Source organism: Lynx canadensis, chromosome E3 (genome assembly GCF_007474595.2).
Source record: "Lynx canadensis isolate LIC74 chromosome E3, mLynCan4.pri.v2, whole genome shotgun sequence".
NCBI classification, from domain to species: domain Eukaryota; kingdom Metazoa; phylum Chordata; class Mammalia; order Carnivora; family Felidae; genus Lynx; species Lynx canadensis.
In genome coordinates this window covers 35,652,051-35,666,764 of record NC_044318.1, presented here as the reverse complement: position 1 = coordinate 35,666,764, position 14,714 = coordinate 35,652,051, and the positions used below count along the sequence as shown (strand labels likewise).

The window sequence follows — 14,714 nt, the reverse complement described above, 5'->3', positions numbered from 1 at the left end:
CGACTTCAGCTCAGGTCATGATCTCATGGCTCGTGGGTTCGAGCCCCACGTCAGGCTCTGTGCTGACAGCTCGGAGCCCAGAGCCTGCTTCGGGTTCTGTGTCTCCCTCTCTCTCTGCCCGTCCCTTGCTCGTGCTAAACATTACAATTTTTAAAAAACATTAAAAAATAAAAAAGGAGCTCGGGAGAACCTGCACAAAATGGGAGACTTTTACAGGCAGAGGGGGAAAGGCAGGGAGGGAGTGGGTTACCTCCCCTTTGGGGGATAGAAGGATTCTGCCACGTGGATCACCTCACTGCTGCCGACCAGGATGTTCCCGATTGACTGGTTTAAAACTGCACTCCTGCCAAGGGTTGAAACTGCAGTTTGGCTAGGTAGTTAAGTCTTTGTTTGCTGACATAGGGCTGAGCACAAGTGACTCCGTTTGGGGCCTTTTTATCTGGTTTTTGTCACATAGTTTATTCCTGGTCTCCCTTTGAAGTCAGCATCTCTGACCTCGGTCAGCTCTTCCGCTGCCTTGCGGTCAGACCCTGATTCCGTAGCCTGGCCGCACACCCATTCTCCTCAGTGACTTCCCTACTTTCTCTTCTCTCCTGGAACCCCAACACCCCTCCCCTATCCTCGGTCTCACTGCTGCCCTCGCTTCCTGTGTCATACGGAAAACAGAAGCAGGCAGAAGACAGCACCCGCCTTCGTCCACCTGCACCGGCGCGCTCTACCTTCTCCCGTTCCTGTGGGTCACTCTGGGATCCCAGCAGGGGCTGTGCCGCCATCTACCGGGCACTGGACCCCAGCTCCTTCCGCCGCCCCCCCTCTTTCTCCCACATCCTCCCTCTTCCTACTTTATACACATGCTGTTACTTTCCTTCCGCCCAGAACACAAGCAAACACACCAAGCTGGTCCTTCTGGTCCCACAGCTAACTCTGACCCCCGTCCGGGCTCTGCTCACCTCCCGGACGTGCCCACTCCAAACACCGCTGGGCCACCTTGCCCATCTCACCCCCGTGGCCTTGACCCTGCTCATTTCCCCCCTGTGGCACTCCCCATTTTCTAACACTGCCCCCACCCCATTGGAGTGTAGCCCACAAGGCAGGATGCTGCCAGTTTTGTGGCATCCTGGGCAGGGTGTGTGCTCCATGAATACTTGAGGAGTGGGTGATCGGCCGTCAGCCACTACGATCGTCTCAGATCTTTATCACAAGGCTAATGCTTTATAGTTACTTTCCTGCCTCGCCTTTCTTTGGTTTGGTGTTTCTTCGGGATTTGCGTGCACAAGTCAGCCTGTGCGAGCCTGCAGACGGCTTTGTCTGATTCACATCCGTGTTCGGGCGATACTGTCGCCTGAGCCAGAAACCTGAGCATCACGAGTGTTCCACAACCATCCAGGAGGTGACCAAAGCTCAATGGGCTCTTGACCTCTCTCACACCTTTCCTGGTCCCTAGGGCCAAGTCAGCGCTGGCACTCTAGACGGGACTTCTGCCCTCGTACTCTTGGGGCACCCAGGGCTCTTGGGCCCCTCTAATGGGCCCCTCTAACCCTCTCACTGCACTGCCATTGTGAGTTTACTGGCTGGCTCCCTACCAGACTGCTCCTTCTGTGTGTCCCTGGCCTGTCATCTTTGCCCCTCCCCCCACCCCCCCAGGCCTTTTGTGGCCTGTGGGATAACAGGTCACACTCAACTTGCTCAAGAATTAAGGAGCAGGACCTGTTTTGTGTCTGTGAGCAATGTTTACCAGAGTGATGTTGGGAAATCCCAAGCCACATCCTCTCATTCACGAATATGGATTTCCAAGCTGGGGGGGGGGGGGGAGGAGGAATCAATTGTTGGAGGAAAAGGGAGCCAGAGGCTAAGGATTTTGTGGAGTTTGATTAGCAAACAAAGGCACGTGAGGAAGGGAGAATTAACTGGGGAAATTGAAGGGACATCTGCCGATTTACCTGCAGTCCAATGAGAAATGACCTCACCAGCTAACTGCTACTACACTGGCACGGTTGGGTGTTGGGGAAGGACGGGGGACCCCATATGGGTGTGCACAGCTGACAGAGTGTTAGCAGGCTTGACCTAAGCCCACGTTTCACTGGTCGATGAGGTTGGGGATGCACCCCTGTTTTTCCCTGGTGGGGGCTCTTGTCCTGTGGAGCCATTTCTCCCACAGGCCAGGACCTCTGCTGGCCCCAGAGCCCTGGCCCCTCTGCAGTCTCTTTTCTTGACCTGGCCCTCCCTGGATGCTAGCCAGACCCATCCCTCGTTCCGCCCCACAGGATGCTGGGATGATGGTGACCGGTTCAGGAGATAAAAGGTGGGGATGGGCTTTGAGGAGTCACACTTGTGACAGAGAAGATGGTCTCTTCGGAGAAATTCAAAATAGGCTGGGGTCTCAGCTGTCCTTTGTCCTCGCGCTGGATCAAACTGCAGGTCACGTAAAAGAGGCTGGGAAACACCAAATGCTACAGAAGGCCCTGGAAAGGCCTAGAGGAGCTACAAATTCAGATCTTTATTTTTAAAGTTTTTTACAAACCCATTAAGCATTAGCAGGTGACGGGGAAAATGCTTCTTTGAGGGAACCCAACCGAGTGGTTGGTCTTTGCGCCAAGTTTAGGCCACTCCCCTTGTCTGAGCCTCTGTCCCCGGGCCGGGCCCGTAAACCAGGGCTAATAAGTACCTCCCGGGTTGCTGTGCCGGTGAGTGAAACCGAGGAACAACCGGAACAGTGCTTGTCACGTAGGAGGTGCTCAATAGCTAGGGTTTTGTCCCCAAATGGGGAGTTATTTGTAATCAGTGGCTGCAACTCCTAGAAATGATCTAATTTGTCAAGACGAAAATCGAGGGAATGAGCATCAGCCGAGCGCGAGCAGGCAACGTTGAGATGCGCGCCCTGCTTCTTCCCGCAGGGGTTTGAGCTTCCATTGACCCCGGCCGCGGCCCTGATTGGGATCCGGGGTTACTCGGAACGCGGAGCCCCTCCCCCCCCCCCCCCCCCCCCGCCCCGCTCCTTTGCCCAGGATGGAGAACAGCCGGGGGACTCGCCCATCCTGGACCCTCCTCCAGGCCGCCCCGGGTCCCTGCCCTTCCCCGTGGTGAGTGGGCTCGGGCCATCGGATCTCCCGCCTACCACGGGGGTCTCCGCTAGGAGATGGGTGGGGCCGACCCCGGCTCTGGAAGGGGCGGGGTCCGCGGGCCATAAAAGTCACGACCCAAGTGCGGCACCTCCCCCCAGCCCCCTGTGCGGCGGGCAGTCTCCTCGCGGTGGGAGGTCTGGGGGCCGCGGAAGCGGCGCAGGGCAGAGCGCTGGGTCAAGGCGGCAGGCTGCCTAGCGGGTGGCCCGGGGCGGGCGCGGCCCCTTTAAGACGCCGCGCCGGCCCCGCCCCGCGCCGCACCCCCCGCCGGGAGCTGCGCCACGTGACCCGGGTCTTGTGACTGGCCGGGGGGAGGCGCGGAGGGGAAGCCCGCGGCGCCCGCCTCCGAGAGGGGCCCAGCCCCGCAGCCGCCGCCGCTGCCGCCGCCGCCCGCGAGGAGCGGGTCCCGCCGGCGGGTCCGGGCGTCCGCGCGAGTCCGAGCCGGCGCAGGAGCCGGAGTCCGAGCGGGAGTCCGGGCGGGAGCCGGGCCGGGCGCGGTGGGCGCCGCCCGCCATGGACCACAAGCCCCTGCTGCAGGAGCGGCCGCCCGCCTACAACCTGGAGGCCGGCCAGGGCGACTTCGCGTGCGGCCCGCACGGCTACGGCGCCATCCCCGCCGCGCCCCCGCCGCCGCCCTACCCCTACCTCGTCACAGGTGCGCCCGGCGGGCGGGGGCGGGGGGGGGGGCCGGGAGCAAACTTTGGGCTCCGTGCTGTGGCGACCTTTAACCCCGAAACCAACTTTTCTCCGGACGCGGCGGCGGCGGGGGGCGCGGCCCGGCCGTGCTCGGCGGGGGGCGGGGGGGGGGTCCCCGCGCGGGTGCTGCCGAGGAGCCTCCCCGGGGCCGGGAACGCGAGCCGGTGTGGACGGGGGCGGCGGGTGAGGCTCCCGCAGCGGGATCCCGCCGTGCGGCCCTCTGCCTACCCGGGGGCGGCGGGGGGGTGGGGGGGGATTCGCGAGCACCAGGCCGGCTCTTCTCGGGACGCGCCACGGCCGTCTTGCCAATTAACTTCGTTAACCAGGTGCCGTCTGCAAGTTAGCACCCGGTCAAGCCCGTCGCGGGCTCTCGGCGAAGGCGGCTGTCGTCTTGATTTTGGAAAGGATAAGTGGGGGGAGGTCGGGGGGAAAGGTAGGAGTAGTCCTCACGCTTCCCAGATTTCCTCCCTGCCCCCTTCTCACGTGCCTTCCTGCCCACAGGGATACCCACCCACCACCCCAGGGTCTACAACATCCACAGTCGAAATGTCACCAGGTACCCTGCCAATTCCATCGTTGTCGTTGGAGGCTGCCCGGTCTGCAGGTATGTCACCGGCCGGGGGCTGTCCCCCCCCCCCCCCGCCCCCCATGCCGAGAACACACACCCAGAATCTCAGAGAGAGAGGCGGACTCGTTCGGAAGTGGGCTAGTCTTGTCTCGGGACAAGCTACTGACCTGCGGTGTGGGGGAGAGAGGGTTCTTTTGTCCTTAGATCTAAACACGTCGCACGGGTCATAGGGGAGGGGTTCACTTTCCTGAGGAGAGTGCTTTTGGGGCCACCGAGTCCCAAATGAGTGGGATGTAGAAATGTTAATGTCTCATGTCCCTGGTTCTAGGACGTGTAAGTTTGCTTTGCAGTTGATTCTGGAAGGTGGTGAAAGGTTTCATTTTGCTGGGAAGGGGCAGCTAGGAAAGCCCCAGTGGCTAGTGTGTTCAAGGAGCCGGGGGTCCAGGAGGCCAGGGGAGCACCCTCCTTGAGGGCTGCTTCATCCCCTGCAGGGCGGTCAGCTGGAGGAGGACAGAAACACTGGGCTTCTTTGGGGGCAGGAGCGATTTTTTCGTATTCTCAAACCAGAGCCTCTGGAGTTTGGCAGGTGTCTGTAGGAGTCAGACTCGGGTAAGACTTGGTCCTTGCCCTTGGTTGATGTGAGAGAGTCCAGGTCAGCCCCTTGAGTGGGAGGAGGAAGTTGGAAGTCTCAGAGATGGAATTGAGAAACACTGGTTTACACTTAGGCTTCGTGTCACAGGTGTATCTGGAAGGCCCAGGGTGGAGTCAAGGGGAAGTTAAAGGTTTCAGAGTCACAGGGGTAACGAGTGGGGGGTGAGTGCCGTCCAGGAGGGGGGGCATCGCAGAGATGAGGGGAGGAGGGGGACTCCCAGAGCCAACTGAGTACTTAGTAAAGAGGGCTGTGGGCTGGCCACGTGCCTCATATGTAAACTCAGAACAGGCATCTCTCTTTGTTTTCTGGGTTTTTCAAGTTTGTTTATTTACTTGGAGAGAAAGGTTGAACATGTGAGCCAGGGAGGCGGGGAGAGAGAGTCCCGAGCAGGCTCTGCACCATCAGCTCGGAGTCAGCGCTGGGCTGACCTGGGGCTCAGACTCACGAAGCCCGAGATCACGACCCGAGCCAAAACCAGGAATCCAACACTTAACTGGCCGAGCCACCCAGGCGCCCCTCGGAACAGGCCCCTCTTTGATACGCCTTTGGAGGACACGGAGGGGGCGGGTGGAGGGCGAATGACCCGCACCCTCCTGACCGCCCTTCTCTTCTTGGGCACCCGGGGGCGTCACAGCTTCCCAAGGGTGGGAAGAAGGCCTGTGGCCTGGGCGCTGGCAGCGTGCCGCTGGGCTGAGCAGGGATCGGCACTTGGTCCCGGTGTCTCGGGGGGTTGCTTGTAGAGGTGGGTGAGGGGAAACCCGCTGTATTTGGCTTTGAGGCGGTCCCGGGTGCTCAGAGCCCTGGCTGCTTGCACAGTGCTGTCCCCACTTGGGCCAGCTGGAGGATTCCAAAGGCCTATTTTTGGGTGGGAGAATCGAGTGATCTCCCAAGTTTAGGGAGTGGTGTCAGGCCAGCAGACTAGAGGGGGGCCGGGGGAGGGGGTCTGTCTGGAGCAGAGCGGTCTGGGATTTCCTGGCCTCCACGCTACGTCCGAGTGTTCTGTCCCAGTGCCCAGCCTGCTGGAGGAACTGGGTTCAGATCCTGGCCCTGTTTTCCCTCCTGGGAAACGGGAGCGTCTTGGGATGCTCTCTGAAGCCCCCTTCCTGGCCCTCGTGCCTGTGCACAGACCAGCAGCCAGGCCCACGTGGCTGCTGCCAGATGGGGAGGACTTTCCCTGGGGTGGGAGCTCTGTCATTTTGGGGGCCAGTGGCTTCTGCTGCCTCGGGTCCCAGAGCCCCAGTCCTGCAGAATCCCGATCAAGGTCAGGCTGCCTGAAGGCTGAGGTGCGGGACTCCTGTGTCGGAGACAGGCTTCTTTCTTTCTGTGTGGGGATCCCCGTCCTTCCTTCTCGGGGCGGAAGGCAGTGAGGAGTGGGTGCTCTGAGAGCAAGTCCGGGAACTGTGTTGGGACCACACACGGACTCCCTCTTGGCCCATTCCTCTGTGGCCCAAGAAGGATGGATGCCAGAGCTAAGGGCCCCTCCAGCACTTAACTTGGGTTCTTCGTGCAAGAGCATCCCTGCCCCCTGCCTGCCCCCTGCCGGCAGCGCCCTCCTGTCTGGGGAGCGGTCCTTTCTGTGCCTCTGCAGCATGGGGGAGTGTGTGGGGGGGGGTGCGGGAAGGGAGGTGGGCAGCGGGAAGGAGGGAGAGCTCTCTCGGCGCTTCCTAGGGAGGCTCTCCTGTGGTTTGGGGAGTGGGCGCGTGGCCTTGAGGCCGCTCCTCTCTGGGCAGGATGGAGAGGTGGCCCCTGGGCACGGTGTCTAGAGTTGGGAGACAGGACACTGTCTTGTGACTGTACTTTCTCCCTTTCCGTGCAGCCCGCCAGGCTCTGTCCCCTTCCCTCCCTGGTAGCTTGGCAGCGATTTGCCCAAGTCACACGTCTGTGATTTCTTCTGAGGGAGGCTTGGCGCGAGAGGCCTGTGTCCCTTGTCACTTGGCCATCATCTTAAGCAGCCTGACTCTGTCTTCCCTTTTTAGTCGGCTGCAAGAGAGCTTTTCGTGTGAGCCCAGAGGATGAGAGTGCTCCTTCTCGCCCTGCCCGCCGGGACCGGGTGCCGTCTTGCTCAGCCGGGCCCCCGGGCTCTCCGAAGCTGGGCCTCCCCTGGGGGGGTGTGGGCTGTGCCTGGATCCTGATCCCAGGGAGGTGGCACCGAGAGTCCGGGATACCAGGCCCGGCTGGGTGCACCAGGGGCTGTGCTGGGGTCGCCCGTGGAGAAGGCGCTCTGAGCAGCACGGGTCGAGGCCAGAGCGCGCGTAAAGCAGCAGACCCAGGGCCTGGCCTGCTCCGGGTTCCCCACTGACACCGGCTGGGCGTCCTCGGGTATTTAGTTTCGGGGATAACCAGAGAGGGGGTAGGAGATCTGGGAATGAGTGGGGCCTTGGAAGCCGAGAGAGGCTCCACGAACAGATCAGGGTCAGGTGTCGCCTGAAGCCAGCGGTAAGGTGCACGTGGCCTGGGGTGGTCAGCGTGGAGGGGACTGGTGACCCTGGTAGAGCCGGTGGGGGCACAGGCAGGCAGTGAGGGTATGACACGGGACGTGGGGGGACGTGGTGGTGTGTGGAGGGGTCCTGAGAGGAAGGGATCTGTGTGCACCGTCTCATCGGTCCTCGGTCCCGGAGGAGGGGGAGTAGTTCCCAGGTGAGCCGGGACTCGGCGGGCCGTGCAGCCCGTGGGAGCACTCGAGGGAGCGTGGGGCCGCCTCCCGTCTGCGGGCCGAGGACCGAGCCTGGGTGGCCCGCGGCACCTCCAGAGGCCGTGGTCGTGGAAGACCCCTTCGCCCCGCCCCGTGATCTGCTCGGGGAGGCGTGAGGCCGTTCAGAGCTGCCAGCGGCCTGTTTGCAGGGGAGGCCCTGGGACCGCAGAAGGCCGGACGGATGCGCCAGGCGGGAGGGTATGACCCGGGTGGCCGGGGTGGCCGCGTGCCGGGGCATCTGCTCCCCACCCCGAGAAGTCCACCGCTCCCTTTCCCCACAGAGGCTAGTCCTTCAGGTGAGGGCTGGTCTGGGCACTGCCCCCGGCTGCGTTCTGCCTTGACGAGTGAGTAGTTGGGGACGAACCGGGGGCGGCTGGAGCTCGTGGTACCAGGTCCCCCGGGGCGGGGGGGGTGGGGGGGGGTGGGGTGGGGACTGGGAAGCCCTGGGCGGGGCTGCTGTGAGGAAAGCGGGAGGTGGGGAAATCCGGCACCCAGCCTCAGGACCTCCTGGGACGCGTGGGCTCGGGCCTCCCATGCTGCCGTCCCTTGTGAAGCAGGACCCCCGTGCAGGCAGGGCCTCTGTCGTCCTGCCCATCCAGCGCGTCACCCAGGCCCGCTCTGGATAGATGGCGGGCGGCCCCTCTCTCCATAGGATGAGTCAGACATCCAATAAGCATTTTCAGCATTTGTCAAGTTCCTTATTTCCCCAGCTTCCCTGACCCCCCCCCCCCCCGCCCCTGCCGGCCACCCAACCACACACACTCACACCCACATACAACCACACAATCTGTTGCTCAAGAATGGGGGCGGGGCCTTCCATCCTCAGCGAGAGCAACCTGCTCAGTTTGGATTCTGAGCCACTTTGAAAGAGTTGAAACTTTGTCCTGAACTGATTGGGGCCTTTCCGGGGGGGTTTGGGGAGAAGAGTGTGGGAAGCTGGGAGAGGCCGGCAGGAGATGGCCAGGACATGGCATCCCATCCCTCCTGTGGTGGCCACATGGGGACCGTAACTGAGGACAGGTCTGCTCTGTAACCTGGAGTGTTGCTGCATCAAGAATGGCCCAGAGATCAGATTATGTTTCTCGGTTCAGAAGATTCTGGATTTTTAAAAAAAATTTTTTTAATTTATCTTAGAGACAGAGTGTGAGCAGGGGAGGGACAGAGAGAGAGAGAGAGAGAGAGAGGAAGACACAGAATCCGAAGTAGGCTCCTGGCTCTGAGCTGTCAGCACAGAGCCCAATGTGGGGCTCGAACTCACCAACCAGGAGATCGTGACCTGAGCCGAAGTTGGAGTCTTAACCAACTGAGCCACCCAGGCGCCCAGAAGAGTCTGGATTTTTAAAAACTAAATTATGTCAGCATTGTTTTTGAGGTCTGGGGCATTACTCTTGGTCAAAACATTAATATTTTTGTAGCAAGATGTGAATATTCACGTTAAGTGAATGCATTATGACCATCAATGGCCATATCAGTTCAGGTCACCTGTGGCTGCCAGGTGAGTTTCCTGTAAGCCTATGAAAAAAGTTTTCTCAGAGCTTTCTGTTGTTTGGAATTGTGGGTAAGACTCTTTCCAGTGGGAAGTGTGGTGCCCGAGAGCTGGAGGCTCCTGCTGGCCGTCCCTTTGTCCCTCAGGCTTCAGAGCCAGGTTGGGTTCTGGTCATTGTCTTGTGGGAGGTGGTCTGGTCGCAGACTTGCTGGCAGGGATGGCCCCTAAGGTGAATGGTGCGAGCTGGGCTGTGCTCTGGTGACAGTGAGTGACAGGTCTGGACGGAAAGCACCGCAGGCTGGTGTTACTCGTGTCTGGGAAACGGAGGTGGGCCGGGTCAGCCCGTGTTACCCTCACTTTGCCCTTTAGGTTCCCAGAGCAGCTGCCGGGGGCTGAGCAGGGGGGCCGGTCCCCCGGGTTCCAGGGCAGCGAGGGCCTGGGCGAGAGTGACCAGCCTTCCCGGGTGCGCTTGGTGGTGGGCGGGCCCTGGAGCACCCGGGAAAAGCAGCCCCCAGGATGGGCGGTTCATGGCGGCGGGCCTGCTAGGCAGCGTGGGTAGCTCCCGGCCCCCGCACCGCCGGGGAGACTGCACCCAGCTGGGGCGGAGCAGGGTGGGGGGGGGGGGCTCCTGTAGCCAGGGGTGCGGGCTGCCCACACGCACCCACTTGAGGGCACTGAGGACGACAGGACAGGCCTTGGCCCCAGCCTCCCGCCGGACACCTGGAGCCTCTGAGCAGACACCACGGATTCTAGGCTGTGCCTCTTGACAGGTTGGATCCTGACACGAGATGACGTGGAGTGTCCAGCTTGGGTGGGTGCTCAGCCCGGTAGTCCCGGTCCTTGGGCCTCACTGGCCCCTGGAGGGGACGCCGGGCGAGGCACCCTCTGCTCCTCCAGGGGGCAGTCTTCTCTGCAAGGTTCTGTGCTGGTGCAGGTGACCCAGCTGTGAGGCCCGGCTCGCCCCTGCCCCCCGCTGTTTCCTTGGACATTCTGACCGAACGTGTGAACTGGTGTGGTTCCCGGGACTTCAGCTGTAGGTGGAACGTTGCTAGAGGCCAGGAGGAAGGACAGTGGCACCTGGGTGGTGCCGTAACTCCCAACTGGTACAGGGCCGCCCGGCTGCTTCCAGCTGCTCTGTTAGTGGCTTGATAAGCATCAGTAGTTGCAGGAGTCGTGGGCGGGGATTGTGGACAGAGCAGGTGTGTTCCCTGCCCGGGGCGGCCTGTCCAGTCTCCCTGTGTGTGGGGACACAGCTGGTCGCCCACAGCCTCACTCACCCCTGACTTTGGCAGCATGGCCTTAGGTGCTTTTTCCGGTGGGGCAGGTGTAAGGTGGGCCCCTCGCAGCTGCGTCCGGACTCCCACGGGCAGGGGCAGCCATGGGAGGGCCCGAGAGCAGTGTGGTGACCCGACCGCCTTTGCAGTCCTTAGGCGACTCCTGAGCGGCTCAGTCAGTTAAGCAAGTCTGACTCTTGATTTCGGCTCAGGTCATGACCTCCAGGTTCGTGGGTTCGAGCTCCGTGCCAGGTTCTTGTGCTGACAGTGCAGAGCCTGCTTGGGATCCTCTCTCCCCCCTCTCTGCTGGTGCGTGCTCTCAAGGAAAGGTAACTCTGCTGAGAGAAATTCAGGCCTACTGATTAACTTTCCCCCAGATCTGGCCTTGCCTGTGTCCAGTCTAACCGTTCGGCACACACATCGGTTTGGCAAATGCCGGCTGAAACAACAGTTCAACAGATGGCTTTACTACAGGACTTCTCAGAGCCATTCCTAAACTACTGTGCCCTGTGATACCAGGATGGGGAGAGAGTTTCCCCAAATTGACCAGAGAACCACCCCCCCCCCTTTTCTGCAGTTTATCAGGGGAACTAGTGTGTTAGGACCAGCACCTGGGGAAGCGCTTCTGACCCTACTGTCTGTCCATTGTGGAAGTTTCAGGCAACCCTCTCCTGAGTGGGTAGGAAGAGAAGTGGGCATTGAATTTGATTTTTTTCTTTAAGCAGTGGAAAACCAGGCCTCTTAGTCTGGTTTCTCACAATTCCCCCGCCTGCTCCGTAGGGCTGGGCGCAGTGTGGCCCTCAGAAGGAGCAGCATTAGCAGCTTTGGCATTTTGAGTGGAGGAAGCCTTCTGTTGGGTGCTTCTATTAAGCCGAACCTTCCTCTGCACACACAAGGTGGCAAAAGGAGAAGCAGCTGTTTCCAGAACATTCTGGAAGGGCACAAGAGATCCTTAGCAGTGTTTGAAGACAGGCTGAGGCACGGAGGGGAGACCTGGCTTTAGGGAGACCAAGGCAGCTGGGGTGAACCCGGGGCAGGGGGCACCGGAGTGGGGGCCTCCCCAGGAAGGAGTGGGTCAGGTCTTCCTGCTCACTACCCAGCTCCTGTCCTCCCGTGGAGCCCCTCCTTTATTCCTTCTCAGTACTCAGCCCTGGGCACTTTGGCACATTTGTTCCCGTGAAATCTGGTGAAGGGCCCTGTTCACTAAAAGTCCTCGGTTCGCATCGCGGTAGACAGGGCTAGAGGCGTCCCCGGCCGCCTGGGAGAGTTTGTTTCCACCGGCTCTTCCTCGGTCTCCGGAATGTGATGGGTTTCTCATTAGGGCTGAGCTGGCTATTGCGGCTCTCATTTTAATTTCAGCTGTGTCCAGAACTTTCCAGAAGTAGCCTAAGGAGCAGAGGCAGAGCTGAGCACACGGCTCTTGCTTCCCACCTTTGGGAGCGAGCCTTTGAAAAGGACCCTAGGATGTGAGTGGTGACTTCAGATCACTGAACCTGTGCTCGCGTGGCTCATGATTGGGGTGATAGCCCGGAGGCGCCTTGTGGTAATTGTGTGTTGTGCGCATTGAAGGTAAACTTGACTTTTTGAAGAAACAGATTAAATTCTCAAGATACATGCTGCCTTTTTTTCTTTTATTTTTTTTTTTAAGTGATTTTATTTTTGAGAGAGCACAAGCAGGGGAGGGGCAGAGAGAGAGGGAGACACAGAATCTGAAGCAGGCTCCAGGCTCTGAGCTATCAGCACAGAGCCCGAGGCGGAGCTCGAACCACGAGATTCATGACCTGAGCCAAAGTCAGACACCTAACCGACTGAGCACACAGGCACCCTGTTAAGTGCTGCCTTCTTCCAGACGTTGTGAATATGGCTGATTTTAATTGTTCACTAAAATCTATTGTACCCATCCCCCAAGTCTGAATTCTAAACTTCATAAGTTTTTGGAATTTCCCTCTAAGGAATAGAAGAATAAAACTTTTCAACACTGGGGAGAAAAACTCTAAAATGATACGGTTTTCTTGGGTCTTGTTTTCAGAGATACAAGAATTTTTATAGAAACTAGCATTTGCTTCTTGTTCTTCCTTTTGTGACGGAGGAGAAAACACGGCAGGTTATGTGGCAACTGAACGTTCTTGTCTTTGTAAGTGGTAATTCCTGTAGGTAACATAGCGGCTGAGAGCGGCAGCTAGCCTTCCCCTGGGTAAATGGGCATGTGTAAGAGGCCGGGGGTTTGTTGCTGGAGGGGTGAAGGCTGCTTCTGTGGACCTGGTCACCGTGAGGCACCCGGGGCCCTGGGTCCTCGCGGCCTCAGTCCCTTCTTGTGCCGGGGTGTGGGGTGGGTACAGAACTGGGTCCAGCCTCGGGCTCTGCCGGGGACCCTAACGCGCGTGCCCCCCCATTCTCTCTGCAGAGTCGGGGTTCTGGAGGACTCCTTCACCTTCCTGGGCATCTTCTTGGCCATCATCTTGTTCCCGTTTGGGTTCATCTGCTGTTTTGCCTTGAGGAAGCGAAGATGCCCCAACTGTGGAGCAAACTTCACTTAAAGGGAACAACACACCTGGCTTTCCTACATCCAGCTGTCTTTTTCTAATGTAAATGTCGTGTACAGTAGCTTTATTTGATTAAGCTTCCAGGACTGTTTTGTAAAGTGAGGCGGGATAGACGGCGTGCGCGTGAGCTGCGGTTTCGTGGGGCGCAGGGGTCACGGCGTGGGGACGCAGCAGCACTGCTTCGGGGTGAATGACAACTCAATAAAGCACTGCTTCTATTTTTTGCAGTCTTCAATTTGAGAAAGGTGAGAAATACTGTTTTAAATAAATGAGATTCATACCATTGTTGACCTGGTTCTGCCTGGTGTGCACACTGCCACTTGTATAAATAAACTTGTGTGGACGTTGGAAATTGTGACCAGACTAGAGTAACATACCCAGCGCCTGGCTTCAACACTGTCCATCGTGGCCGATCTTGATCTAGTCCTCTGTAGGCATTCGCAGCTCCAGAGAATGTGCTTTTCGAAGTTTTATTATTATAACGAAACATAATACCTTGACATTACTCCATGCCCGGGGCCTGAGGCAAGCCCGCCCGCCCTCCGTGAGGCAGGTGGGTGCCCGCTGCGGCCCATTCCTTGGAGGTGCAGAACGGGTCCCCGGATCCCCGCAGACCGCACCTAATAATCTGTAATGAAGCCAAAGGATCCCAGAGAGCGGAGCTCTGGAGACCAGGGCCCCCACCCCCTGTAACACACCGGGGCTGTGTCTTAAACCCTCCCCCCCACCCCCCTGTTGAAAATACCGGGCTTCCGTGAACCCTCCTCTTAGAGGAGCGGTGGACCACTTCACTAAAGTGGACCGTGTTTTCTTTCCTGGCTGGAGCGTCTTTCCTCAAGACAGGTGTACTGCCCACCAACCACTCAGCCCCTGGAGAGCCCTCACACGGGTCTGACTCCTCAGCTCCTGGGGACCTCGTCTGGTTTGCCAGCCCGGCCAGGACAGGAGCAAGAACGAGAAGTGGCACGCACACACACTGGTTTACCTGCGTTTGCCCAGGACTAGTTTCAAGTGTCTAGAAAAACGTTGATAGTTACGGCGAGACCAAAGGGGCTGTGATAAAAAAACAGGGCCCTCTTCGCCCACACACAGTGAATGGCCTGGGTGTGAGTCCTGATTCTGCACTCCTCCCAAACAGGGCCCGATCCCTGGCAGCCAGAGACCAACTCGGCCACTCGCTCCGAGGTCCCTTGGCACGGGACACCCCAGGTTCTGAGGGCACAGGGCAGGTCTCGGGTGAAATGCAGAACTTCCCATCCCGGCTGCTGAGACTCAGGCATGTGGCTTTGTACGCGCTGTTTCGGGGCGTGCGTAGGTGTGTCCGTACCCGACTCAGAAATGGAGAAACTTGGACCCCAAGGGGTTTCAGAGTACACCAGCGATGGCGGCAGCTTTGGTCAGCCGGCTTAGCGAGAACACCCTGGGTCTGCACACGCAGGGTCCTTACACGCGTGAGTGACGCCCATCACCTGCAGCACAGCCTGGTGTGTTTTCATTGGGGAATCCAGTCGGTGACTCCCAGCTACCAAAGTCCGTAGCTCTGGGGTTATGCAAGTACTAAACGTGGCCGTGACAGGGACAGGCAAAACACCTCCGTGCTCTGTAGCTATGTCTAAATCAAGGGGAACTTGGGATTTCTCCATCTTAGGTAGCTCTACATTTGATTAAACAAAAATTAAGAATT

The 14,714-nt window shown here is 59.2% G+C and overlaps 1 protein-coding gene across 1 annotated transcript; it reads left to right on the top strand.

Annotated features, from left to right (window-relative positions):
• Nucleotides 1-3,503: 3,503 nt before the first annotated feature.
• On the top strand, nt 3,504-13,382 carry BRI3 (brain protein I3). Its single transcript, XM_030300811.1, has 3 exons — nt 3,504-3,774; nt 4,317-4,419; nt 12,892-13,382. Exons 1-3 carry the CDS (start codon nt 3,633-3,635, stop codon nt 13,022-13,024), a joined length of 378 nt encoding a protein of 125 aa, XP_030156671.1. The 5' UTR covers nt 3,504-3,632; the 3' UTR covers nt 13,025-13,382.
• Nucleotides 13,383-14,714: the final 1,332 nt, after the last annotated feature.